This window comes from Xiphias gladius, chromosome 8 (genome assembly GCF_016859285.1).
Source record: "Xiphias gladius isolate SHS-SW01 ecotype Sanya breed wild chromosome 8, ASM1685928v1, whole genome shotgun sequence".
In the NCBI taxonomy this organism is placed as follows: domain Eukaryota; kingdom Metazoa; phylum Chordata; class Actinopteri; order Istiophoriformes; family Xiphiidae; genus Xiphias; species Xiphias gladius.
Window position 1 is genome coordinate 20,957,588 of NC_053407.1, and position 26,085 is coordinate 20,983,672.

General features: G+C 44.8%; 1 protein-coding gene across 1 annotated transcript; it reads right to left on the reverse strand.

The window, feature by feature from the left end:
- Positions 1-1,586: 1,586 nt before the first annotated feature.
- On the reverse strand, positions 1,587-24,699 carry LOC120792976 (filamin-C-like). The gene is made up of 46 exons (XM_040132445.1): positions 23,939-24,699; positions 21,238-21,486; positions 19,493-19,590; positions 18,191-18,341; positions 17,798-17,916; positions 17,586-17,663; positions 17,304-17,466; positions 16,914-17,114; positions 15,880-16,017; positions 15,561-15,687; positions 15,335-15,471; positions 15,047-15,240; positions 14,806-14,919; positions 14,552-14,695; positions 14,226-14,349; positions 13,777-13,937; positions 13,570-13,660; positions 13,252-13,421; positions 13,030-13,147; positions 12,668-12,930; positions 11,963-12,560; positions 11,555-11,728; positions 10,540-10,702; positions 10,123-10,451; positions 9,890-10,013; positions 9,546-9,702; positions 9,259-9,448; positions 9,122-9,145; positions 8,772-9,013; positions 8,566-8,665; positions 8,317-8,457; positions 8,002-8,130; positions 7,737-7,910; positions 7,440-7,604; positions 7,110-7,313; positions 6,857-7,009; positions 6,618-6,740; positions 6,255-6,503; positions 5,822-6,091; positions 5,539-5,676; positions 5,267-5,382; positions 4,299-4,431; positions 4,003-4,179; positions 3,628-3,846; positions 2,955-3,176; positions 1,587-2,299 (listed from the first exon to the last, which is right to left on the reverse strand). The coding sequence occupies exons 1-46, from the start codon at positions 24,312-24,314 to the stop codon at positions 2,112-2,114; spliced, it is 8,118 nt and encodes a 2,705-aa protein (XP_039988379.1). The 5' UTR covers positions 24,315-24,699; the 3' UTR covers positions 1,587-2,111.
- Positions 24,700-26,085: the final 1,386 nt, after the last annotated feature.

Sequence of the window (26,085 nt, forward strand, 5' to 3'; positions counted from 1 at the left end):
GGGTTGGAGGAAGGAAGGGAGGGAGGGCGAGGCTGGATCAGAATAGACGGAGAGAGAGAGTAGAGAGCAGGAGTCAGCATGATAGGGCAAGCCAGAGAATGAGATTTTTGCCCTGAGAACACCAACTTCAAAAGCCTTTGGGGGCATGCCTTTACACAATTTTACTCTTAACATAATCCAGATATCTGAGAGGGTGTGTGTGTGTGGGTTCATGTGCCTGTGTGTGAGAGAGAGTGAGGATGTGGATGAGAGAGATGTAAGCGAGAGGCATCGCCGTGGCAACCACACCCCCTCATTGACCCCCTTTAGAACAGAATTAATATCTCATCACCCATTTCAGCAAGTCCAACGTTTATGATTGCTTTGAAGGGTTAAGATCTACACTGCATTGACATGTTCTAAATTAATCTGGAGCACTGATTGATTCATACGCAGTGTTTGTGTTTTCAGGTTGTTTCAAATACTTTTGCTGTCTGATTCTGTGTTTTTGTGTGTGCCTGTCTGACTCCCTTTCTTCCATCTGGATTCTTTTAATCCCATTCTCTTTCTCTAATCCGGCCCCCCCCATTCCCCCATCTGTATCTCCCCCTTTCTCTCTCTTTCAGTTTGCTTGATCGCTGCTGTCCGCATAGCGAGGAGCTGCATCCTCAGCGCGGTTGTGATTCACTTGGCAGCCGCTCGAGATAAACATGTTGTGGTGGACAGACGCCTGTGTCCCGGTCTGGAGGAGCAGGACGGGGAGGACAGACTGATGTGGGCGGGCCCTGTGCTGGTGCCAGCGTCAGCACGGGCCACAGTGGGCAGCACCAGCCACTTGGCCAGATGGCCCGCAGTCGAGCTCTCGCCACTGTTCATCAAATGCAACCGCTCGCTCTGTCTTGCCTCACCATGGCCCCTAGCATCATGTCACAGTGGAACCAGAGAAAATTATCACCTAATTATAGGCTCCTCTCTGTGAAGAATGGTACTGGTGCTAGTAGTGTGTGTCAGCATGTGGAGGCTGGGTGGTTGACTCACTGAGGGACCGAGGCCTGCAGACCACACAGGGGACATACAGAACACATACGTAGGCCACGGAAGAGATGCGAGTGACTACACAAACATATGCATGGGAGCATAAGCAAAAGGCTGAACCTCCCTTCTTTCTGGGTGATTTGTGCCTCAGCAGGGTCTGCCTCCCCCCATGAGGATGCCACAACAGAAACCACTTGTGTTTCTTCTCTGATCCAACAGGATTAATTACACACACAATGGAAGCTGATGCCTCTGGTTTCTACACTCCGCAGGCTCCCTTGTGTTGAGAATGCTGTAGTTAATCTTCACTGGGAACAATGGATATTTTGTTCTGGTGTATTTGTTTGAGACGTAGATATAGAGGAGAGCTTGACTATGCTGCCATCTTGTGGTGGCATCTGGACAAGTACAGGATGTATGTGATTGAAGAATATCCTGGACTATTTTATAAATGCAACACTAAATAGTGAGGTGATGTCAAAGGTAAATGAAGAGCTAAAAAGTAAGAGATGCCTGCTGAACTAGCAAAGGGTCTACCAGCACTGTGAGAAATCAGGAAAATAAAATGAATATAAATTCAATCACTTTCCTCTGGAAAGTAAGCAATGAAATCTTTATTAGGTTTGCAAAGACTTACCAAAAATAGGTTAATATAACAAAAAAGTTAATTTCTCATTCTTAGACCATACAAAACCATATTGCATCACACTTAAATGCTGCTGATTATTCAAAAAATTCCTATAACATTCATATATTATGCCATTCGTTTACAACACAACAAAAAGGAGAGGCGCAATTTTATGGACCGAGCAAAACATTTAACCAACATCACTCAAAGACTCCACAGTGTTGCCTTTACATCACTCTGAATGTGGATGCATACTTGTAAATGTAATTTCTGGAGAAATCACAAAACTTTGGCACAATAGATATTCTGCCATAAAAAAACTGTAAGTAAATGTTCTTGCAGGTTTTTGAGTACATTGTAATCCGATGAAGAGCCAAGTACTGGGGAGTTTGATTGATGCGTGCAAGTGACAAGAAAAGGGTTGGCAGGTCAGCGGAGGAGGAGGGATAAAGCATTGGTGCAGTTTATTTTAGGATACAACCACTTTGTAGGGGCTCCCGGGGACAATGTCATCACCCCATTTGACAATGACGGTGTAGCTGCCCTTGTCCTTGACGGTGTAGGTGACGTTATAGAGCTTGTTGCCCATGTGCTTGACATACACCTCCTCACAGGGAGCATGGGGTCCATGCACGCCCACCATGAGCATGTTGGTACCTGGACAGAGCAGGGAGTGGGGGATTTAATGATCGTGGTGTACAACAGTTCCACAGGTGTGTGCATTTGTGTGTCATCACCTGATTCTGCAGTTCTCCTCAGCTCTACTTTAGCGTTTTGGTGTCTTTCAGCTCTTTGTTTCGGTTTACAGCTCACAACTTCAATGTTTTATTTACTCTCACTCATTAAACCTGTTTCCAGCATCAGCAGACAGATGTTTTTTAGTCAAAAAGCTCTGATAAAGTGCGCGCAGTCCGCCCAGCACCAAACGACAGAGAGACAAATCTAGCTACTAGCTGATGAACATAGTGGCGCATTTTGCTGCTGAAGAGCCAGATGTTTCCCTCAGGAATTGGTGGAGGCCAAAGAGAACTAATGTGAGAGTGAATACTGGACTAAATTAGTTAGGCTGTCAGAAACATAACTCCAAATGAATGCTATTTTGATCCGTGTCTGCTGGATGTATAAATTGGTTTGCTAATACAATCACCATAACAACTCTATGAGGCGATACTATGCCAAATGGCCAAAAAATGCATTAATACTGCTTTAGTCTGTAGTGTCTGTAGAAATAATGGGTGCTGGATTTATGCTCTTACTGCATGAAAATACAACGTGTCTGTGTCTTTTGTCTTCATGTGGATGATCGTCTCACCTGCTTTGGTGCAGTCAACTGTAAAGTTGTTTTTCTGTCCCACCAAAGCCTTGGACAGCCCTGTTCCACGACAGACCACTTTGCTGGCGTCGGATGTCAGTTTGGTTGACGTGGTGGACGAGGTGGCGCTGTAGGCGCCGCCTACCTTGGAAGTCTTGGTAACTGTTTCAACCAAGACAGAGGAGGTCTCATGGAGGCTGTGTCCCCCTGACAGCCGGGCACCTGGAGGCGAGGAAGAGAGAGAAAGAGGGAGAGAAATGTTATCTACAGTCATCAAGGCTCAGTCCAGACATTACATAACACACTCAGCATTGACAAAAGTGCTGAGGGAAGCAAAGATACTGTTGCTCATTGGGAGTGGTGGACTAGTGCCTGAGCTCAAATAGGAAAATATTTCAAAGCACCTTCAAATAAAGTGAACTTCGAGGACTCATGGGAATTCTTTTCAATCTTCAAAGTATGTTTAAAAATAATTCTATGTACCAGGTAGTGACAGTTGCTTTGGTGCCAGAAAAAGAGCTTTTTTGCAAGATGTACACCGAGCAGTTTGGACACAGATGACACAACATTTTCCCGACTTCTCAACTGTTTTCTGAGGAATATTTGTTTCATAAGCGATACAATTGTCATCTGAGAGACACGGATCCGATGGGAGAATGACTGTCGAGCAGACCTGTGATTTTCGCTTTGAAAGGGCTGCCCACTATGTGCTGTGGCCCGCCGTATTTGATGTTGATGAGATAGTTGCCAGGTGCCATGGGAGTGTAGGTGATCTTGTAGCCTTCAGGACACTCCCGACAGTCCAACTTAACCTTGGATGGCCCATCGATGTTGACGGATAGAGTGCCTGAGCCTGCCTTACAGTTGTTGACCACAAACTCTGAGGGTACACCTGGATGAAAGAAGGCAATGCAGATACAGATGGTGAAAGACTGCTCCTTTGTTGCACATTATATAACATAAAAATTATAAAACAAAAGGAAACCGTAGTATTATCATGCTAAATGATAAATTTAGTACACATTTTAGAGGTGGTGATGATACCTACCTGTGGTTCCTCCCTGTAGCCCAGGGCCGTGTGCAGTCACCATGCCTGGGTCTCCAATCAGCCCCGGGTCTCCCACTCGGACATTAAAAGGGCTTCCAGGAATGTGACATCCATTGAACTTGACATCTATGGAGTGAACCCCATTCTCCCGTGGAATGAAGCGGATTGCACTCTTGTCTGAAAACACAAAAAGAGAGGTGGAGATGTTACAAACTTGAACTATTAAATATGGTTCTTACAAATAAAAAGCTAAATTCTCTGACTCTTGAATTGTACTTTGTGCGTTTGGTGCATACCGCTGTCAAGCTCAGTGACATAGCATTCCTCAGAACAGCCAGAGGGGGTGTGGACTTTGGCGTCTACCACACCTCGAGCCCCACTTCGTTGTACCATGAAGGATGCTTCTTGGTTTACCTTCAAGTCCTTCTCCTACAAGAGACAGGGAAGAATATCATCAGAATATCTGTATTTATATCTGTATATGTGCATTGTGTGTGTGTGTGTGTGTGTGTGTGTGTGTGTGTGTGTGTGTGTGTGTGTGTGTGTGTGTGTGTGTGCGTGCGCGCGTGTGTGTGCCCACACCCCGAGGGGCACAAAGCGTGTGACTCATCATGCTGGAACGAGAATAGATCGGGCGGCTGGGTGTGAGAGAAAAGGTCAGATTTTATAGCGGGGCGTTTAGTGTTTTTGCCCTACAGGCGGACGAGTGGTCCTAGAAGACATGAGAGGTAGCGTGACATTTTAAATGCTGGTATGATATTGCACTTCACCTGGCTTCTAGTGGTAGAAAAAGCACTCTGAAGTGCCATTTCAGTTAACTAAAAATATATGTTTTTAGGATTGTTGGCAGTTGTAATGGAAACTGTGAACGCAAAGAAAACAAGCATCGGTGAAGTGAGGAGACCAACAATGGGAGCTGTCACAGGTATCTTTATCTTCGGCTCACTGTTTTCTTTCGTCCTTCCTCTCAGACAGAAACACAGTCGCACAGACTAGCCAACTGCCCACACATAGAACAGCTTGTGTTGCCCAACATTAGCAAGGGACAGTTAATCCAGCCCTTCATCACTGGCCAGCATCACAGACACTGGTATTCAAGTACACTTCAAGGGCAAAGTGCTATTAGACAGAAATATCTACAACCACTCCTACGTTAAATAAATATCTGTTATTCAAGCATTTTGTGACTGTGTATGAGTTGTTACTACTTTGTGGCTGACGTCAACTCACACTGTGTGTGTGTGTTTGTGTGTGTGTATCTTACCTGAAGGCTTGTGACGGTGAGCCTGCGCGCCTCATCTGACAGTGTAGCGATCGGAACGATGAATGGGCTGTCAGGGATTTGCTCATTGTTGAACTTGATTGACACCTCATAGTCACCTGGGGAAGCAGACAGATTGTTTACTTTCACCCTTAAGTGAACTGGAGGAGGTGTGGAAGAATTATTGAAAAGTTTAGCAGTTTAGAGACGATTGACACGCAGATAAAATATGCAAATGAGGAAAATTCTACATTTCTGCGTGACAAGAGTTTTACCTGGTTCTTTCACTATGTAGGAGACTCCGCAAGAACCATCCTTCCTGTCCTCAAAGGAGATTTCAGCCTTGCTAGGGCCCTCTACAGCAATGGACAGACCACCAGCACCTGCCTCTCTGGTCCAGATACTGAATTCAGCTAACAAAGGTAGAACAAAGCTAGATCAGATGAAGCTTATGTGTCAACGTTTCACGAAACGATTAAAAACATTTCTTGAATAGTACTTGTAGAAAACTCAATTCTTTCCGGAGATAGCATGTCCATGTCCAGATAGTGAACTTACAGGGTGCTCCAGCCACGCCCCTCTCCAGGCCAGGTCCTCCTGCACGGACCTTGTGCGCTCCTCCCTCCCCCATGGGCCCCACAGTAAACTGGAAGGGGCTTCCAGGGACGTGCTGGCCTCTGTATTTGACGTTGACTGTGTGGGGTCCAATTTCCTGTGGGATGAAGCGGACGCTGTAGGTGCTGCTCCCTCCATCCACAATGTCAGCATCCACCGTTTTCCCACTGGGGCTGGTCACCTGAGCTGTCATTGATTGGGAGCTGCTCTCAACTGGTGAGGTAGAGCAGCACAGCAGGTTAGATACAAACAAGGCATTTCTGCAGGATATGTAGACATTGTTTGTTAAAATAAATAAATATTGTAAAACCCTGTACATCCTTATTGGACTTTTATAGCCATAGAGTTTTTACAATTCAAAACCCTCGATTCTCACCCTCGGGTCTGGCAGTGATGCCAGCAAAGCTGCTGAGGCTCTCTCTGCCCAGAAAGTCTCCAAAAACATCTCTGAATGGGCTTCCTCCTCCGCCCACCTGGGTGCTCTCCTCCACTCGTACCTCCCTCTTGGTCTCTCCCCCGCGGGTTTTGCTGATCTCTGTGCGCTCAGTGCGCGTGTAGGTGTGGCTGCTGCGGGTGAATGTCCTGGTCAGCCTCTCCTGAGCTGACACCATCTGGAACCAGTTTCCTACAGAGAGGAAAAAGCAGTGAGGATACAAATGTGAGTGTATGGCGGGTTTCATTTATTTTATAACGGTTGACCACTGAACTCTAACCACTTCTGACTGGTTTCTGTACTCACCTGGGATCTTGAGGTTAAGGCCACATGTGCTGCCCACCGAGGCAATAGAAGACGCCTGCCTCTTCCTAGTAATACTCTCTTTGATCCTTCCTTCTCCAGTCACCTTCACTGAGAAAGGACTTCCTGCATGGGGAGAATGAATATACGATAAATTAAACAATATATATTAAGATTTTTTGTTTTAGGTGTCCACTTTTTTTTCATATTTGTACAACATTTTCCAAGTAACAGATTCTAACCTGGGATGTGCTTTTCAGCAAACTTGATATTAACAGTGTAACTTCCAGGTTCTGTTGGACAATATGTCACTCTGCAAGTCCCATCCTCTACATCTTCACAGTTGATATCCACTTTGCTCGGACCCTCAATTGACAATGCTAGACCTCCATAACCTAAAGGAAAGAGGGATACATATAAAAAGTATTTGTTGCTTCTGTATTTTTTCCAACTGCGTTTGCCGTAAAGATGAAACAAACCGTGTCTACAGCTTACCTGCATTCCTTGTATCCACAAAGAATTCAGCCATTTCGAAAGTGTGCGCCTCCACTAGGCCTTTACCGAAAGCCTTGACTCTGCTGGCCTCGCCGATCTCTGACTGGCCCACCATGATCTTGAAAGGGCTGTTGGCTACGTGCACGCCATTCTTCCTCACGCTCACTTCATGTTCGCCGACCTCCTTAGGGGTGAAGGAGATACCTGTGAACATAAAAAAGACAAAGAACCCGGAAAATGAAATCTAAATGTATTACGTGAATCCAACAATGTCTTATCTATGTGCTATTCTATGAGTTATTTTGTGTCTCTGACAAGTGAATATCTCACCGAGGTGTCTGTTGGGCAATCTCTTGAGCAGGCAGGGCTCCTCATTGCCTGATGGAGCTCTGATACTGGCAGTCAGAGAGCTCAGATCAGTCTCTGTGATCTTCAGGGACACGTCAGCCGCTGTGCCGACATTCAGCTGGGATGTCCTGGTTATGGAGTCATCCCCTTGACATAAAAAAAGGGTGGTTTAGATGTTTGTCAACCCTTGAAACCTCATTTATAGTGTACACAACCGCTATAAATATACGTCAGTAGTATATAAAAATAGTCTATGCGAGAAATCATTTATTTCCTCACCAGTGATCTTAGCAGTAAAGGGACTGCCAGGAATGTGCTTGTTGTCAAATTTGACAATGATGTTGTAGTCTCCAGGAGCCGTGGGTAGGTAGGACACAGTACAAGTACCATCTTTGTTGTCCTTACAGGTGATCTCGGCCTTAGAGGGACCCTCCACCGCCAGTGACAGACCACCTGAGAGGGAGAGAGGTTTGTAAAGGTTACCTGTATTACCACAGATCCACTGTGCAGTATCAAATAACACTGGAAAAGAACGCTATTTTACCTTCTCCTGCATTCTTGGTGACCACAGTGAAAGTGGCAGCCTTGTTGACCATGCCGTAACTCAGACCTGGACCATAAGCAGTAACCACTCCACTGTTCACAGCATCAACATAGAACTGTAGAGGGCTTCCTATAGGGAATATAATCATTGGCAAACAGTAATTAGACCCAGAACTGTGTATAGAGTTGTGTCGGTATGACACATCTATCTTATTTTGCTTACAAGTATAAGATGGCTTAACACCCGTAAATAAATCATGGTTGTTTTCAAAGGGGAAAGCCACTTCGTATCCTTCTAATGTGTTGTGTCTCTGACCTGGAATGTGGTTGCCATCATATTTGATGTCCATCTCGTGCAGGCCTCTCTCTGTGGGCTGGTACTTGATTGTGATGGTGCCATCCTTATTGTCAGTGATATGCGGGCAGACAGTTTTACCTGAAGGCATCCGCACCTCACCTAGAAATAACAGCGGAGGGGTTAAATATCAGTGACATAAAAAAGATATTTTGTTGGTGTGTGTGTGTTTGCAGGATTTTGTTTCCCTATAAGTGGTGTTTGTCACACCTGTGATTTCTCCTTGCAGTGGCGTGAAGGGTACGAGGAAGTTAACAGGACGGAAGAGAGGATCCACTGTATCACAGGGAACTACTGGCTCATTTGTGGCCTGTCAATACAAAGAAGAGAAATAGTTAGTCTCATTCAACTGAATGTCAAAACAAGAGAACACTGAGCATAAAACTGTAGCGGCTTTTTAACACTCCCTTACTCACCACCACATGGAAGGGGCTCTTAGGGATGTTCTGTCCCCCAAAGCGGATGGTAATAACATACTTCCCAGGTTCAGGGGCTGTGTAGTAAATGTCAAAGGTCCCATCATGATTCTCCACCACGTCCATGTCCAGCTCCATCCCCTGTGGGGTCAGCACCTTACAGGTCACCTTGCCTTTCCCGGCAGCCTTGGCATCCACTGTGATAACTGTATCCTCAGAGGTCTGCAGTTTCTGAAGATTCGCTGTTAAGGACAGAGATGACAGAGAGAAAAAGGATTAAAAAATGCTGCATAAATGCAAATTTTCCAGCAACGTGGCACAGATATAAAACCAAAGACCTGGCTACTTACATACGCCATGTCCTCCAATTGACACTGGAAAGAAAAAGAGCATAGTAATGAATATACATCTAAAAATGACTCAACTAAAATCTGTAATAGTATTTTCTTTAATCAGTACCATTGTGGATCTACAGTAGTTTTCTTACCGGTGAGGCGACATTTGCTGGCATCTCCTGTGGGCAGAGACTGGATGTGGTATGGGGAGTAAGGAATCTCATCTCCTCCATATTTAATGGTGATAGTGTAGGGGCCTGTAGTGTCAGGTACATATGACACAGTGTAGGTGCCGTCCCTGTTGTCCTGGATGGTTGCATTCTTTGGTTTGCCCTCTGGGTCCTGTCCATAGAGGTATTGAGTATTATATTAAGTTGTTTCAGATGGCAACTTATGATTCAAAAGCTAGAAATCTTTGAACGAATGTAGCTGAACCCACCAGAATCTGCACAGTGAGCAGTCCCTCTCCAGCATCGCGGGCATCAATGGTAAACTCAACAGGCAGGCTTGCAGACACACCTTTGGTGTCCAGACCAGGGCCACTGGCGCGCACCTTACTGGCGTCATGCCCGGGCTGAGACATTACCTTGAAGGGACTGTGAAAGATGGACAGAGTATCAAGTGTAATTACTAAACCCAGTCCTACAGAGACAGAAATGGGAACAGAAAATTAGCTGAGCTACATTTTTCTTTTTTAAATCCAGCCAGACAGAACAGGACTTTAATTAAGACATATGTGCACATATTGCCTGGTTTAGTGTTTTTTTTAAACTCATACTGTACCTGTGTGGGACTTCCTTATTCGCATATTTGACAGCTACAGTGTAAGGGCCATCCTGAGCTGGGGTGTAGTGAACTGTGTGGGTGCCATCACCGTTGTTCTTCACACCAACTGGCTCCACAGTACCTGGAAATAAGACATTATGGAAATAGTCACATACCTCAAACTCAATGATATTTATCAGTCAGAGTGTACAAAGTTTATGGTTTTTCATCGTTGTCCAGTATGTTCTCACCCGTCGGGCCGTAGAGTTTGACATCCAGAGGGGCCTGTCCAGCCTGGGTACAGTCTACCGTGAAAGTCTGAGGAACATGGGCTCTCACTCCGGTGCCTAGACCTGGACCTGAGCATTTCACTTTGCTGGGGTCCACAGGGTCCTTCACTGGCACACGGAACGGACTGCCAGGGATCGGGTGACCTCCATAGTTAATGTTGACGTCATAATCTCCAGGAGTGAAGGGGACATACTCCACGCTGCAGCTGCCATCTTTATTGTCTTTGCAGGATATTTTTGCCTCTGAAGCTCCCTCGATGGTCAGGCCCAGGCCTCCTGTACCAGCACCCCTGAGAAGGAAGCCAACACTTTTATTTTCTTGCACTAATTTGAGTTAAATCCCAACATATTTCTCCTTTAAATGTGATCGAATTGTACCTGGTCTCCACAGTGAAGCAATTGGGCTTGTTGGTTATCCCTCCCTCCAGACCTGGTCCAAAAGCACGGACCCGGGTCGGATCACATCCTTCCACCACAGAAACTCTGAAAGGACTCTTAGGTACAGGCGCATCATCGTACAGCACCTCAATCAGATGCATTCCTGCACAAAAAACAGAGACATCGGTTCAATGTGTGATATCATACCTCTCTGCCTGTGTGTTCTCAAAGCAAGCAAATATTTTCTGTTATTGCCACTTGCTTTTAATTATGAGGCAGACAAATTCCCTTTTAGGGAGATAAACATCTGTTTATTTATAAAAGACACCATCTAGAGCGCAGACATTCTGGTGAACGTACAAGGAATTACATCTGTTCCCTATTCATTATTCTGTTACAACATTTTTCTGACAGAGCCCTCTCAGTAGGCCTATATGCCAGATTCCCAGCCACACTGCTACAATATCAGAGCATGTCTGGTGGTGGAGAAACGCTCTGTGATCTCTTTTTGTGCTTTGTGCTATAGGTCTCTATTAATATCCCCTGTCATTCCCCTGCTGTATTGCTGTGTGCAGGCAGCCTTCAGCACACATACCTGCCTGGTTAAGAGCTTCTGTTCCAGAGCACACTATTTATAAAACAGAGCCTGTCTGCCTGCCTCTCTGCCCCTCAAACCATTGCTTCACTGCATCATTCTGTATTTATACCCCTTTCTCTCTCGCTCTTTCTTTTCCCACTCTCCTGCTTTATTCCCAAATGGCGCCCCACACAAGCACCTGTCAGTGATTTCACTGTCTGTCTGTATGCACTCTTTCAGACAGGCTGTCTATGCAAAAAACCATCTGTTTATCTGCAGTGGATAAATAGAAGTTTGTAGGTTTTTAAATGTTATGTTTTTTTATATAGATCTTAGTTCCATCATTGTCGTTCTACGTCTCACCACTTTGTGACCCTTTAATTGCATGAATAAAGCCTGTTAAATGACATAATGTAAGCGTTGTCTCTATGCTCCTACCATCTTCGAATGCTGTGTACTCCACTCTGTAGGTGCCGTCTCCCTTGTCAGTGATGTAGTTGTCTGTATTGGCGCCGGAGGGGTTGATAATGCGAACCTTCACATGATTTCCTCCAACCTTGGTGAGGGCGCGGGCATCAACGATGAAGTGCGTTGTGACTTCTCTGAGGACCCCTAAAAACAGGAAAGCCCTTCAGGTGATTTGTTGCCAAAGTACACATTATAAATCTTCATAACTGATTCATGAGCTGTTTATCAACTAGTTAAATTAATACGTACTAGGGCTGCAACTACCAATTAAATATTTCCATTATCAATTAATCACTTGATTATTTTTTCTATTATCAAGTAATCATTTACTTGATGAAGTGTTAACTCATTTTAAGCTTCGGCTCCTGGTCTTGTTACCTCTAGGCTCCACTCCTGGCCCATAGACATGCACCCCGCTGGTGTCCACAGAGGGCTCAACCTGGAGGACCTTGGGAAACTGAGGAATCATATGACCACCATACTTGATCGTGATGGTGTGTGCGCCATGGAAGGGTGGGATGTATGTCACAGAGAAGGTCCCCTCTGCAGTTTTCTGGATGTGTACCTCAGCCTTAGCCCCAGTCTCTGACACGATCTCGATGGTGAGCTCAGCATCACCGGCTCGGGTGCAGTCCACAGTGAAGGTCGCTGGTTCACCTGCCTTGGCCCTCTCCAGACCAGGACCGCTAGCCGTCGCCTTGCTGGGATCGAAGGCTGGGCGCACTGCAGCCTTGAAAGGAGAACCAGGGATGTGCTGCTCTGCATACAGGATGTTGATGGCATACTCCCCAGGCTCTGTGGGTAGGTAGGACACTGAGCATGTGCCATCGCCATTGTCCTGACATTCAATTTTAGCCTCACAGGGACCCTCCACAGTCAGGCCCAAGCCACCTGCACCAGCTCCCTTTGTGTCAATAGTGAATGGAGCAGGTTTACCCACAATGCCTCCCTGCAGGCCTGGGCCAAAGGCTCGCACCTGTGAGGAAACAGTTTGGTCAGTTTTTGAGATGTGGTATTACAAACTTGTATTCAAGAAGTATGGACAGAGTGGAGAAACTACATGCAGCTTTCACAAAATTTTACCTTTGAGGGATCAGCAGGCATCACTGCTTCAACCCCAAAGGGGCTTCCCATTACCGGGTTGCCATCATAGCTGACATCAACCTTGTACTGCCCCTCCTCTGGGGGAATATATTTCACACTGTGAGTGCCTTTGGCTTTGTCAGATTCCAGCTTGCATGGGATGGGTCGGCCAGAGGGTGAGGTCATCTTCACACCTACATTGCCCTGTCCACCAGCACCCTTTGTGTTAACTGAGAACTCCTGATCCTTTCCGACCTCCACTTCTGCAAGAAAGATTAACAAGAAACACTTAACCTTTACTATTAACTATTTTTACATTGTATATGCAAGAGTATAGAAAAAAGTTGTTGTTTGTAACTTACTGGTGTCTAATCCCTCCACTTTCACCTTTCCAATATCCAGAGGTGGTGCCACTGTGATGTGGAAGGGGCTCTTGGGAATGGGATCTCCTCCATGAGTCACTGAAATTGCCATGTTCCCCTGAAAAAAACAACAGAAGAAGAATGAATATTTATTGATTTGGGGTATTATTGTGAAGAATCCTGTTCTAATGGTACTGGACTTAAAACAGAGGCCTACAGTACCTGTTGAAGAGCCGTATACTTGACAGTGTAGGAGTAATCGTGGTTATCGATGATCTCAAAGTCACGAACCGCCTCTCCTGGGCCTGATGCTGCAAAATGCACCTCAGGCTTGGCCTTGCCAGCTCCCTTTGTGTAGATGGTGAAGTGGGTTGGAGTGCCCACCTCCACTCCTGAAACACAAGTGTTTTTGTCAGTGTTATCAATCGTAGTCAAATCACATGATTAATGTGACATAAAGTATTGTAGTGTGTGTTTGTTGCAAATGAAAATAATGTTACTATAAATTCAGTGTGCTTGCTAACTTGATATATATCTCACCTGTCTTGTTTAGTCCAGGACCCTCTGCTCTCACCTTGCCAGCATCATGGGAAGGATCCACTTTGACTTTGAATGGACTGATGGGAATTTCCTGATAAAACCAATTGTGACAAAAATTCATAAGCAATCAAAACAAATAAAATTCATCATTTCACAAATTATGTAACACAACTCATCAGTCCCACTTCCACTCGAAACTATCCTTACCTGGTCAGCAAACAGCACCATGATGGTATATCGGCCTGGACTGGGTGGAGTGTACTTGACAGTGAAGGTGTCATTGTCATTCTTGATGATGTCAAAGTCGATGTCTGCCTCGGCAGGGCCAACCACCCCTGGGGCACACTTGATTCCAATGCTGATGTCCCCTAATGGTGCATAGCAATGAGCATAGTTTACGAAGGTCAATCAAAAGTGGAGAACCTGAATAAATAGAAGCAGTCCGTCCACTGCCTACAGCTTTCTTTATACATTTTATACATTTCAAATAACTTAACCTAACCTTGTCAGCTCAGCAGCACAGATTTACTTATTCTTTTCACACTGTGTTTTTTATATTTCACCTTTCACACGATGTAGCACTCATTTCATTAAGAGTCAGCTAAACTGAGAATTGCTTTTGTAACCACCCTCCTCATCTCCTCGAACGTGCTCACCTTGACCAGCCTCACTGCAGTCCACAGTGAAGTACGTTGGCTCGTTAGCCTTGAGCCCTGTCTTCTCCACTCCAGGCCCATAGACCTTGACTCTGTCTGGATGACAACCTTCTCCAACCATCACCTAATGAATACACAGTGTATTTGAGGTAGGAGCAACTAGTTAAAGTAGAACTGCTTACTTTGTTCTTATTTGGTGGAGTATCAATATATTAAATTGACTGAATTTTAAATGCAGTATATGTTGCTGTGTGTGTGTGTGTGTGTGTGTGTGTGTGTGTGTGTGTGTGTGTGTGTGTGTGTGTGGGTACATTATCGTGTCTTACCCTGAAGGGGCTGTTGGGCACGTTGACCTCCCCCCAGGTGATGATGATGGTGTGTTTAATGGGCTTGACAGGAGTGTACACACACAGAAAAGTGCCGTCTCCCCTGTCAGTGATCTTGATGTTGATGGTGCAGCCTTCAGCATCCTTAGTGGATACAAAAGCATGTCAGCTCTGGTCTGTACAGCCACATGCAATATAAATGATACAACCTATAAATAGCCAATGAAGGTTGCACAAACTGGTTGCCTCCATACCTGCGCGTAGATCTTGAGGTGACCCTTTCCAGCCATGCAGGCATCAATGGTGAATTCAGTTGGTTTGTTCACAATGACACCAGTTGGTTGCAGACCTGGTCCATAGGCTTTCACCTGAAATGACATAAGACATTTTAACTTTTTTAAATGTATTTTGTCCAAAATATAGTTATAAAAGATCACCATGGTAACTTGGTTTATCCTTACATATGTGGTTTATAACTCAGTGAGTGGGAATTACCTTCTCAGGGAAGACATCATTGACTGCAGGGAGGATGTGGGCCATGAAGGGACTGTCCTTGATATCCTCATCGTCACAAATGACATGGACAGCGTAGTCACCAGGCTCAGTGGGCCAGTAGCGTACATCACAGGATCCATCACCCTTATCATCACACTCAATTTTAGCCTGTGATGGGCCTTCAATGGAGAAGCCTGAACGAGGAAAGGATTCCCACATTTAGAGTTCACATTTGAAAATGAAAAAAAAATCCACTTTTCTTTTGTAAGAGCTAATATCATGTCTCACCCAGAGTTCCAACTTCAGTGCCAATAGCCTCTACTACAAAGTCAGCAGATTTTCCCACCACGCCAGTCTTCAGACCAGGACCCCAGGCCCTCACCTTCTGAAAACCTGCCTCCACACCCACCTCCACTTCGAAGGGGCTGCAGCACACAAGAATATGCAATATTACCTATCGTAAATGTGAACGTGTGTTGTTAATCAACAGCTAAAGGCATCAACAGGGCCCTACCTGCGCGGAATGGGCTGGCCTCCCCAGTTGATGCTGACTGTGTATTTACCAGGCTTAAGGGGGTGATATTCACATTCATACACACCGTTTCCTGCGTCTCGCACTTTCACTTGCACCTCTGCTCCAGCTGAGGATAAATAATACAGTCAATAAGGATTCTTATCAAGTCGAAGAAACATTTTATGCATTTTTTTATACCAAATCTATATCTAAATGAATGCAACTCTGCAGACAAAAAACCCAAACAAAGGAAATAATTTCAAAAATGTACGAAGAGGAGTGAGGAGTGATGCAGAGAAGAGAGGGCTGTCTGACTCACTTGGTCCTTTGACTGAGACGTTCAGTGCTCCACTGCCAGCTCCCTTGGTGAAAACTTTGAAGTCTGCAACCTCTTTTACTCTCACGCCTTTAGGCTGAAGGCCTCTGCCTGTAGCTCTGCATGCGTTTGGGTTCATGGCTGAAAGGAATGACAGCAAGTGTAAAAGAGAGAAATATTTATCAAAGCAAAAGGCAACTGACAGTAGCCAGCAATTGACAGCAGTGTTAGTAGCAAAGAGATTAAAATATCCAATTCAATGGGATTCCTTAAAGGTTGACTGACAGAACCTGAAAATGAGAATTATGCTTTTTGCAGCACATATAACACATAGTACAGAGTGTTGAATGGGATATTGACACATTGAAGTGCATCAAGGGAGCTTCTGACAACATTTCTGTCAGTCAGTCAGAAATGTTGACTGCAGGCTTAAACTGAATGCTGGCTGATGCAAATTTAGATGCAATAAAAACAAACATGTCAACAGCACAAGCAAAGATATTTAACAGAGAAGAACCAAGTAGACAGAAGTGCAAACTGGGACAATCTGTAAACAATTTGTACAACATTGCATCTCATCTCTCTGCATTTACACCATCAAGCTGCAGGATGCACGAAAAAACACCGCATTGAGCCGCGGCACCAGAATCTCAGAGAAAGCACAGAGGGGCGTCAACAGAATGCGGCATAAGGAAAGGTTTGGGGGCATCTGGCTGAGCAATGGGCACAGGCTCCTCCCCAGCAGACCATACTAACTTGGGCGGACAGGTTTTGGGGGGGGGGGGCCCTTCCCACCCTTCACTCCAGGAGGGGTGCGCACTGACTGAGGTACTATCTGCAGTGGAGCTCCCAGGGGAGGAGCAATGGGCGGAGCTAAAAATGACAGATAGGAAGGGTTATGATCTCTATTGGGTGGCTTTTCCCAGGGAGAATAAAAACACCTGTAGAATGTTATTGATATATAACCTTGACATGAACCACACGCTAAGAAATCTGATTTGTCTGACAGAAATTTACAACACGGACAGGTGGCTCACCCTCTGTGATGTTGACAGTGAAAGGGCTCTTGGGGATCTCCTGGTCTGCAAACAGTACGTGGATGGTGTGAGGGCCCTCTAACATGGGACGATAGGTGCAACGGAAAACATTGTCGCCCTTATTTTCCAGAATGAGCTCAACTGTGTCCTTTTTGCCCTGAGGATCGATGATGACCACACTGACATTGCCATTACCAGCACCTGAGGGTGACAGAAAAATAATCAGCTATCAAATGACCAAGTTGGTGCGGTAGCTTAGTCTGTCTAAGAAAATACCAGTGATTCTTCTGACTTTGTTTACAAAAACTCCAAGCCTTTAATTAGATCACATTCTTATTGTTTTTATGCCTATATATCAGTATGTAAAGTGGTCAAATTTTCCATACTTACCAGCTGTGTAGATGTCAAAGTAGGTGGGTTTATTAGCCACATTGCCTGTGGGCTCCAGACCTGGTCCTCTAGCATGGACTTTGCTAGGATCACCCATAACCTTTTCCACGTTCACTGTGTAGGGGCTCTTATCAATGTCCTGACCAGCAAACAGAACTTTCACCTAAGAATAAAAAAGCAAGACAAATTTAAAACACTCTCAGATAGAATGGTTTGCCCTTTTTTTTGCTGCGTGATCTATGCACTTAATGTACATAAGAAACAATAGCAGCTCGGTCTTACCTTGTGGACACCCTCAACTTTGGGAACATAGGTGACAGTGTAGGTTCTGTTTTTGTCTTTGTTGGGTTTAACCTTAGCCTGGAGAATAAGTAGAAAAAGTATGAGAGGGATAGATAACAATTCAACATTTTTAAACACTTTTAGCACCAGGATTATCTGAGAAGGCGAGAAGGCTGTATGTAAATATTCCTTGTGTATCTGGTATAACTTGCCTCCTCTTTGTGTCCCTCAGGATCCTCCACATACACCAGGACCTCACCACTTCCGGCTTCCAGAGTTTCCACCGTGAACACAGCTGGTTGCAGCACCTTGTTGCCATGAGGTTCAATACCTGTAATGTAAAAATAGAGACATGGGGTGTGGTGATACACTCTGCAAAGTTCTGGGCAATGCAATATTCATAGCATCAGGCAAAGAAAGTGGACACACCAACAAAAAAGTATTTAAAAATTTCCTGAAAGTAACTTTTGCTAAGGTAACCATTTTGGTACTGCTGCCTAACATTGCTGCTTTGATATTCAGGACTAAGAAGGGGAACTGTAGTCATTAAATATTCATACTGTTGATATGAATTGTTGTGAACTGTGCAGGTTCGGGCTACCCACCTGGTCCATAGGCTTTAGCCTTGTTTGGGTAAAGCTGTTTGGGCCTGAGAGGAGCGCCAGGCTTCAGTTTTGCCTTGGGGAACTGAGACAGGTAGGTCATCACTGAATGCTCGTCCACATCTGGGTCCACAATCTCCTCAGGTGCAATCACCTACAGCACAGAAAGACAACAGGGGTTAATCACACCACATGTCTGCATGAATGTCTGGTTGGGTTGTAATTAAGGAAATATAGGTAATATAATGGGTAAAGTTCAGTTTTTATGCAAGTTCCTGCAACAACCATAACCATAAAAAACACATAACCTAATTTATGTTTCAGTTGACTGTATTGTCATTTGTAAGAAGGTAATGATTGACTCTATACAACTTTCCCTCATTAAGCATAGTGCAATTGGATTTAACAAGGATTAAACTTATTTAAACCCTCTACTTCTGACTCCTCTTTCCCTTTTAGCACCCGTTTGCCTGTCTATCACACAGTGGCACAAAGCCATGCTCCATGCTGGTTATATTTAACCTCAGGACAGCAGGGTTAAGGATTGTTGCCTTCAATAAGCTAGCCGGGGGGATTTATCCTGAGCCAGACCTCTCCCAGACCAGAATCCAGCCCCCAGGCTTGCAGAGCCATGACATACACCCCAGAGCTATCTCACCAATGCTAAGCCTCATGGAGAATAGCTAACCTTGTGTCTTAGACAAACAAGTAAACAACCTGCATAGTGCACATTACAATACTGAGATCAGTCTTACAGATGGGGCTGGAAATATTCCGATCTTGAATTCTTCACATTGTTATTCTGATGAACGCAGGCATATTTACACCTGTGTTTTTGTGGCTGCCTCGGAAAGATGTTAAGAAACCTCACACCTCCACAAATTCACAAATCTACCAAATAAAACTCACACACACTTACTCGCTCAGAGCTGCAATAAAGTAAATGGAAATATTAGAGGTGAGCTGGGTGATAAATATTTCATGACTCCTCCAGCACGATGTATATCATACACAATACTGCCTTTTTTTCATTTCAGTGTAGCCTCATGGTGTATGTACATGTGGTGAGGCATTTTTGGGTTTGCAAATTTGTCTTGGTATTTTTTTAAACTGCTTGGAGATGATTGGCACCTACTTAATGTCTATCCACTGAGTATAAACCATGTTGCCAATCAGAAAACAGGGGAAACACACTTGCTTTTCTTGTTGTATTGTCTTATGAGATCAACCACAGCTCTCCGACACCCAGCTGAGCTGAATCAATTTAAAAAGCACTTTGCAACCGACATCTATCTTGCATCTTACCTGAGGCACACCCAGCCAGTCGTCAGCCTGTTGCATGGCTTCCCTGGCATTCTGCACAGGCTGGTTTGGATCCCACTCCGCCCAATCAGGACACAAACCTAACGGAATGCAAACAGGCAGATTAGTCACTTCTGCACAGACAAATGCAGGCAGCTTTACACAGCGGCTGCTATAATAAGGCCACTTGGGCTGTCACTACTATCTCTCTAACACCTCCAACTACAACAATGCATAACCTTTTCAAAGCGCTGGCCTCCTGTGAATTCAAAATGCGTGAGAATGAAGTTTTCTCTTGACTTTTCAAAAGAAATAACCTCGACAGATGCTCTGGAACTTTCACTGTGGCTAAAGCTAGCCTCCTCTGTGCTGCTAATGCCTAAATTGGATTAGTGTCCGGCGATGGAGTGGCCACTCACTCAACAGGTCCGTACTGGAACACCATAGAATACTATTATCCAATTAATATAGACATATGACCACTGTATTAACAGGGTTGAGTTTACATGCAACTGCAAAGAAGGAGTGTGCTGTTAGAAAAGCCCTGAGTTGAATGGCTCCAGGATGGGCCTTACACCAAATGACTTTGGGAAATCAGTGCTCTTAAGTGAAGTCAGCCCTGGAGTAAAACCATAGCCATGTGGTTCATATTGTAACATCACTGTAGTACTTAGGGAACTGTATAAGAATAAGATGGATATACACTACTAATATACAATTGTAGCTATCTGTCTGTTGTTCAGAATATTGGTTTCTTTCTGGTCTGACCGATTAACTTATTTTGCACATTTGTATCTGAATAAAAGCAGAGCTTATGTGTTTCTGTGTTTGAGAACAGAGTTAGTTTCATCAGTTACCCTGCTGTTTGGTAATAGCTGATGAAACAACAGAACCTTGTATGGTCAGTGTTGCAGCACAGTGTTTGAAAGATATGTCTCTTCAGATCAATGGCTCATATAAACACGGTTAAACATGGTGTTCTACATTGGTCCTGCCACTGCTCCACCTTTCATTCTGTGAAGCACAACTAGGAGAGGACTCTCTAATGTTCAGCGTTGGACGAAGAGGCCTAAAGTGGCAGTGACTCAAACTGTGGTCTTGGATGTGTGGCTTAAGCACCTCCCTGTGACAGATCACTCTGCATTTTGATGCGGAGCCAAGCATCCCCCTTGACAGAAGAGGAGGAATGGTGCCCAAATTTGGAGGTGTTGTTTAGCAGCAAGGCTATAAACACTTAAACCAGGCTTGGGCCTCAGAGCTCAAAACAGTGAGAGTGAAAGCTTCAGTCATTGTAAGACAGCTGGCAGGGACGTCCCCCGGCCATCAGCAACCCCTCTACGACCCAATGACACTGCCTGCCCTCCAGAGACAGATTACACTGGCTGACATATGAATCTGAAAAAAAGTGTGTGTGTGTGTGTGTGTGTGTGTGTGTGTGTGTGTGTGTGTGTGTGTGTGTGTGTGTGTGTGTGTGTGTGTGTGTGTGTGTGTGTGTGTGTGTGTGCGCGCCTCAGAATGTTTGAGATATATAGCCCCCATTTCTAGATGAGGAGCAAGGGAGACGGATTCTCCTGAGAAGGTGATGGTGTTTCAAATACTGACTGACACATGCCTGACCCCAACTGCCATAGCAACCAAGCAAAACCACCATATACAACAAGCCTGTCAACAGGGCCTGCACACAGTCTGACTCAGCTATTACTTTGCCCAGCCTGTAGACTCAGCTGAGGCCACTACAAGCTTCTTACCAGGGGCACAGTTGTCGACCAGAGCTCCCAGGGCTTTGCCGTCCCGCCAGTCACGGTTGAAGTTGTTGATGGGCAGCTGGGGCACTTTGTTCTGTATCCAGCCCAACAAGCGCTGTTTGGGGGTCAGCTTCTTAGTCTCCTCGTCATCCTCGTCGTCCCACATCGGCATGGAGATAGAATAGTGGAGGATGAGAGTCCAGATAAGACCCAGGATCAGCTTTAGATTCCCATCCACAATGGCTTTGCTATCTGTAGTGTGACAGAAGAGACAACAGTGTTCATGAGGATTTATAACTTCCAAAAGTTCACATAATGCACCATGTCTGCCATTATTGGGTCATACACTAGTTAACTGCATCTTCCATCTGTATTTTCATTCTTAATTGTTTATGGGCCTTTCCGGGGAGATTTGTGCAATCTACTAGCAAGGCACCCTAATGCTAACCATAAGAAATTAAGATCTATGATCTATGATCTATGACATACATTTATTTTATCAAAAAAGTCCTTCTCTGCTGTTCTGCAGAGTTGACCTGACTATTCTGAGTAGAAATATAAAACAATGATGATTGACTGCTGAGGAGACAAGAATCTAATGCTCCTCACTGCTTCCCCCGAGCCCCCTTCTCTTAGACAGCTGTCTGGCTGAGGACCCCTGACAATCTGTCATCCAGTCACAATGGTACTCTGAAGACAGTGACAGCTGAGGATATGTGGAAGTGGATCCCTCTCTGCATAAATACCATGGATTTCAATTACCTCTAAACCTTAGAGCACTAGAGTGTTATAAATCAAATAGACGGTGATAAGATTCATCGACAGCGAGCACGTAGCTACTTTCCTGAAGTTCTCAAAGGAAAAGTTTGTCAAATAAGCCATTTTAAATCCACTCTAATTTAGAAATTGAGCCCTTTAAGCCAAATAACCTCTGAGGAGTGGTAAACTTTAATGTTACATCTACTAATCTTGTGTGATACACTCCAGTTAATTCAGTAAGACTTTAATAACCGAAGGGACTTTGATGCCATTTGTTTATCATAAGACTGTTTATTGAGACTATTTATCTTGTCATAGATCATTGGCCTCTATCCGAGGGTAATGTTTGATGTGTCACTGTTTGACTGGCACAGGCAGGTGGCACGATGTGGCACAGTGTAGTTTTGATCCCACCTTGTCCGGCTTTAAGGGCAACTGTGTGGTCAACGAGACATCCATCAAATGGTATCTAGTTACATACTGTGACACATGTGCAACTAAGCCTGTGGTGATTTTTTTAGTGACTGGGTCGCTGTAATAAGACTGAGACACCATCCTAAGAGGGCTGCATTGACCCACTACAGCTGCATGCAGGAAGAGGGTGCTAGGAAGTAAAATGCCAGGACTTCTATTTTTCTGTCAAAACAGTCTGACCCAGTGTGTGTTGGTACAGCTATGGCAACACTCACAGACATATAAAGTCCTAGACACACTATCCTGGAAACACACTCTGCAGACTTTGAGGTAATGTCTGTGATTTTGACCTTTGCCCTGCTGTGATCAGCAAGACCCCTGATGATTAAGACTGCCATCAGGAGTTTCACTCAATTTCATCGCGCATGCACACGCACAGACCCACACACACCCTCAAAAAAACAGTGCGTGTCCAGGTGGACCGACTGTGGCCTTCACAGTCCACCGGCCAAAGCCTCGCCCATGCCGGGAATTTCACTCAAGTGTGTGGCAGGATCATTAGTCACCAAAACTTCAAAAATTTAATAACCATCCTCCTGTATGAATTGTGTGGTTGCCTACACGTGTATAATTAAGCCATAACTCTTCATCTTACAATGTCTGGGCTTTTCATATCATGGTACTAGTTTCTCCTCAGTTATTAAATAGTTGTAAGTGGTGGCATCCTGTTCGCTCGGGCGGAGTAAAGTCCTGTTGTGACTCTGTGGATGTGACACAAATTCCACAAATCCACTACAATTTAATTTCACTTCAGCTATCTGTAACTGCAGTCTGATCCCCAAATCCCACCAGTTAATCCTCACCTCCCAGGAGCGGAGGATGGAGGAGCCCAAATGACTCATTCTGACCCCCGACCTGTCAGAGACAAGTGTGTGTGTGTGTGTGCGTGTGTGTGAGTGAGTGTGTGTGTTTCTGCATAGAAGAATGTGTGTAACTGCCGTCCGCATGTATAAACTGTGTCATTCTCATTAGCACAGGCCTAGTGAATTTCCAGCCCGTTAGTGGACCGTATTATTGCAGCAGGAGTAAGATAAAGCATACCTTGGAGCCGCTAGGCATTGGCCCTGACACAAGTAAATGACCTCAGTGACACCTCTGCTGTAATTTTCCAAATAGCTGTTGACCCCGACTCAATGCAGCTTTCCAGAGGCCTGTGAGCGCCATGTCTCACTGCCGGCTGACACCTGGGCTGATAACATACCAACAAGGCAGCTACAGAATGCGCATGTGTTTGTGAAGACATGACAGTCTTAAAAATATGTATGGCTGATATGAAAAGTTGTGGTTGTCACGGCTCAACTTTTAAATATCAAAGCACTGCATCTTATTAGGATAAACGCGGTCAGTGTCAGCTAAAATAAATTTCTCCTTATTACTTGTTCCTATCTAATAATAGCCCGGTAACTTTTTATGTTTGCTTTTTGCAGAGAAATTCCATTTCCATTTACAAAGCCACTGAAGACTAACTTACCTATTGAGACCAGTTTGATATGCTCTCTGTCCAGGAACTCTAGCGCCACAGAAACATTTTCCAGCTTCATCTGACGGAAGTTGGGTCTGGTGTGGTACTTTCTGTACATTTTCTTCTGGCTCAAAACTTCCAGGAGTGAAATGAGCTTCAGACCATCACTAAAATCCCTCTGTAGGTCGGTGATGGTCTTGTTGACGCACTTGAGGTGCTCGTTGCACCACCTGGTGAAGGTGTTCTGCTGGATCTTCTTCCATGGCGCGTCCTCGGCCAGGTCCTTCTCCGTGGCCGGCATCTCGTCGTCCTCCTCTTCCCCAAAGTCGGTGGCCTGGTAATACTGCGGAGGCAGCTGCTCGTCGCTGTAGTTATTGCTCATCATGACGGCTTTTTCCGTGTCCACTTTTAAACCTCGGTTACACTTGTGTGTTAAATCGTGCGCTCGGCAGCGCAGAAAACTTTGACGGGTCGATGGCAAGCACGCTGTCGCGGAGGAAAGTTCAAACTTGGAGGAGTTTGAAAAGCAGCCTAGAGATTTTCTAGGGTGTACTTGCGAAGGAACCACTTATGTCAGGACAGTGATGGATTAAATTATCCGATTTCTGGTCGTCGCCCTTTCTTTTAATTGGCACCCTCTTGATAAGTCGGTCCTGTCTAGTATGGCCCCGAGAAGAATGTCGCTTTTTTGAGGAGTGGAGTTTCGTGGCAGGTGAGCTGGATCAGCACAGTTGGAGTTGACTCCGAGCGTGTTTAACTTGACTGTCGAGGGAGGAAAGACATGGGTTTATAAAGGACCCCGGGCCACGTCACTCAGCCTCTGTGATCATAGTCTATTTGTTAATCCATAAGGATAACAGGAGTCGGGGTCGGTTTACGGGGAGGATGGGGCAGGGATTGGCCAGACCCCGGGCAGCGCAACAGTTGCGGCATGCTCCTTATTTTTAGGCGCTCCTATTTGGGCGGCTGGGGGCTGGGGCTTACCGATTGTTGTGAATATGTGTCATGCTCAGGGTCCAAGTGGCTGAACAATTGAGCTAAGAAAAGAAAGTGAGGGGTGTAGTGAGTCTCTCTGCCTCAAGAAGTTGTCAGTTTACTCTGGATAATTGTCCAAAAGTGGGATTTTACACAACGGAGTCTCTCTCTGAGGCCCTAGAGAGACCAGTTTTAAAGCATGAGGTCATCCTGGTGAAGATGAAGCGACTGCATTACGTGTGTTTCACATTTATCTGCCGCCATTGAACGAAATACATTTCCATGTAGACAGGCAAGGGTCAGTACAGGCTCAGGGAAGGTTATAGGAGGAATATAGAAAGTTTAAGTAAAAGTAAATCCATTTTTCTGCACATCAAGCAATCACATAGTATTTAAATATACTGCAGGAAGTGTGTTAAGTTGTGTCGCCAGCAAGAAATGAGAATTATTCACGTTGAACTCAAAAAAATTCAAAAATCTATACCACAGTTTACACATTTAAAATGGTCTTTCCAGGCCACATCAGAACCTTGTTTTTGCCAAAACAAGAAAGGACAGAAACTAAGTTTTCGGTGTGTAAAAAAATGATAATATTTATACAAAATGAGTCAGCGCTAATGAATATTTTTTTTGCCCTCAGGTTTAGGACCTGTCACGGTGTTGTGACTCAGCAATCAGTGACATGGCAGTGACACCAGACGCCAGCACCGGCTTCGATGAAGTAGTGGGAGGTAAGAATAACTTTGACACGTACAGAAAGCATTCTTGGGATACTCATGTCTGGACACAGCCTGGGATCTCCCATGTTGATCCCCCACCATGTAATAAGGTACTCTAAAGATTTTTTGTTCAGTTTTCAACCATTTTGAGCCATTTGTCAATGAACTATCCCACATACAGTCCAGTGTGAATCACAGACACTGTAAAGACACCATGTTTTTGCCCATATCTTCCACCCCCGATAGGAAGTATAATAAAGTATACGTGACTAGCATAAAGTGAAAACCAAATCAGAAAACTGCATCCGTTGACCTGGACACTCATCACTTGACAATATATCTCCAGCGGATGCCCATGGCTACTCTCACAGTCATTTTTTTTTCTTTTTTAAATTAGCTTTTTCTCTGTTACCCTGTCAGTTGAATATATTAAATATTTGTGGGTGGATTTGTTAGACAGAT

Coding starts and splice junctions, on each gene's coding strand:
- LOC120792976 (XM_040132445.1), bottom strand. CDS start 24,314: ATGATGAGCAATAACTACAGCGACGAGCAGCTGCCTCCGCAGTATTAC. Junction 15,241..15,334: donor CACTGAAGTTGGAACTCTGG/GTGAGACATGAT, acceptor TTCCTCGTTCAG/GCTTCTCCATTGAAGGCCCA. Junction 7,314..7,439: donor ATTGCCCAACAGACACCTCG/GTGAGATATTCA, acceptor TTATGTTCACAG/GTATCTCCTTCACCCCTAAG.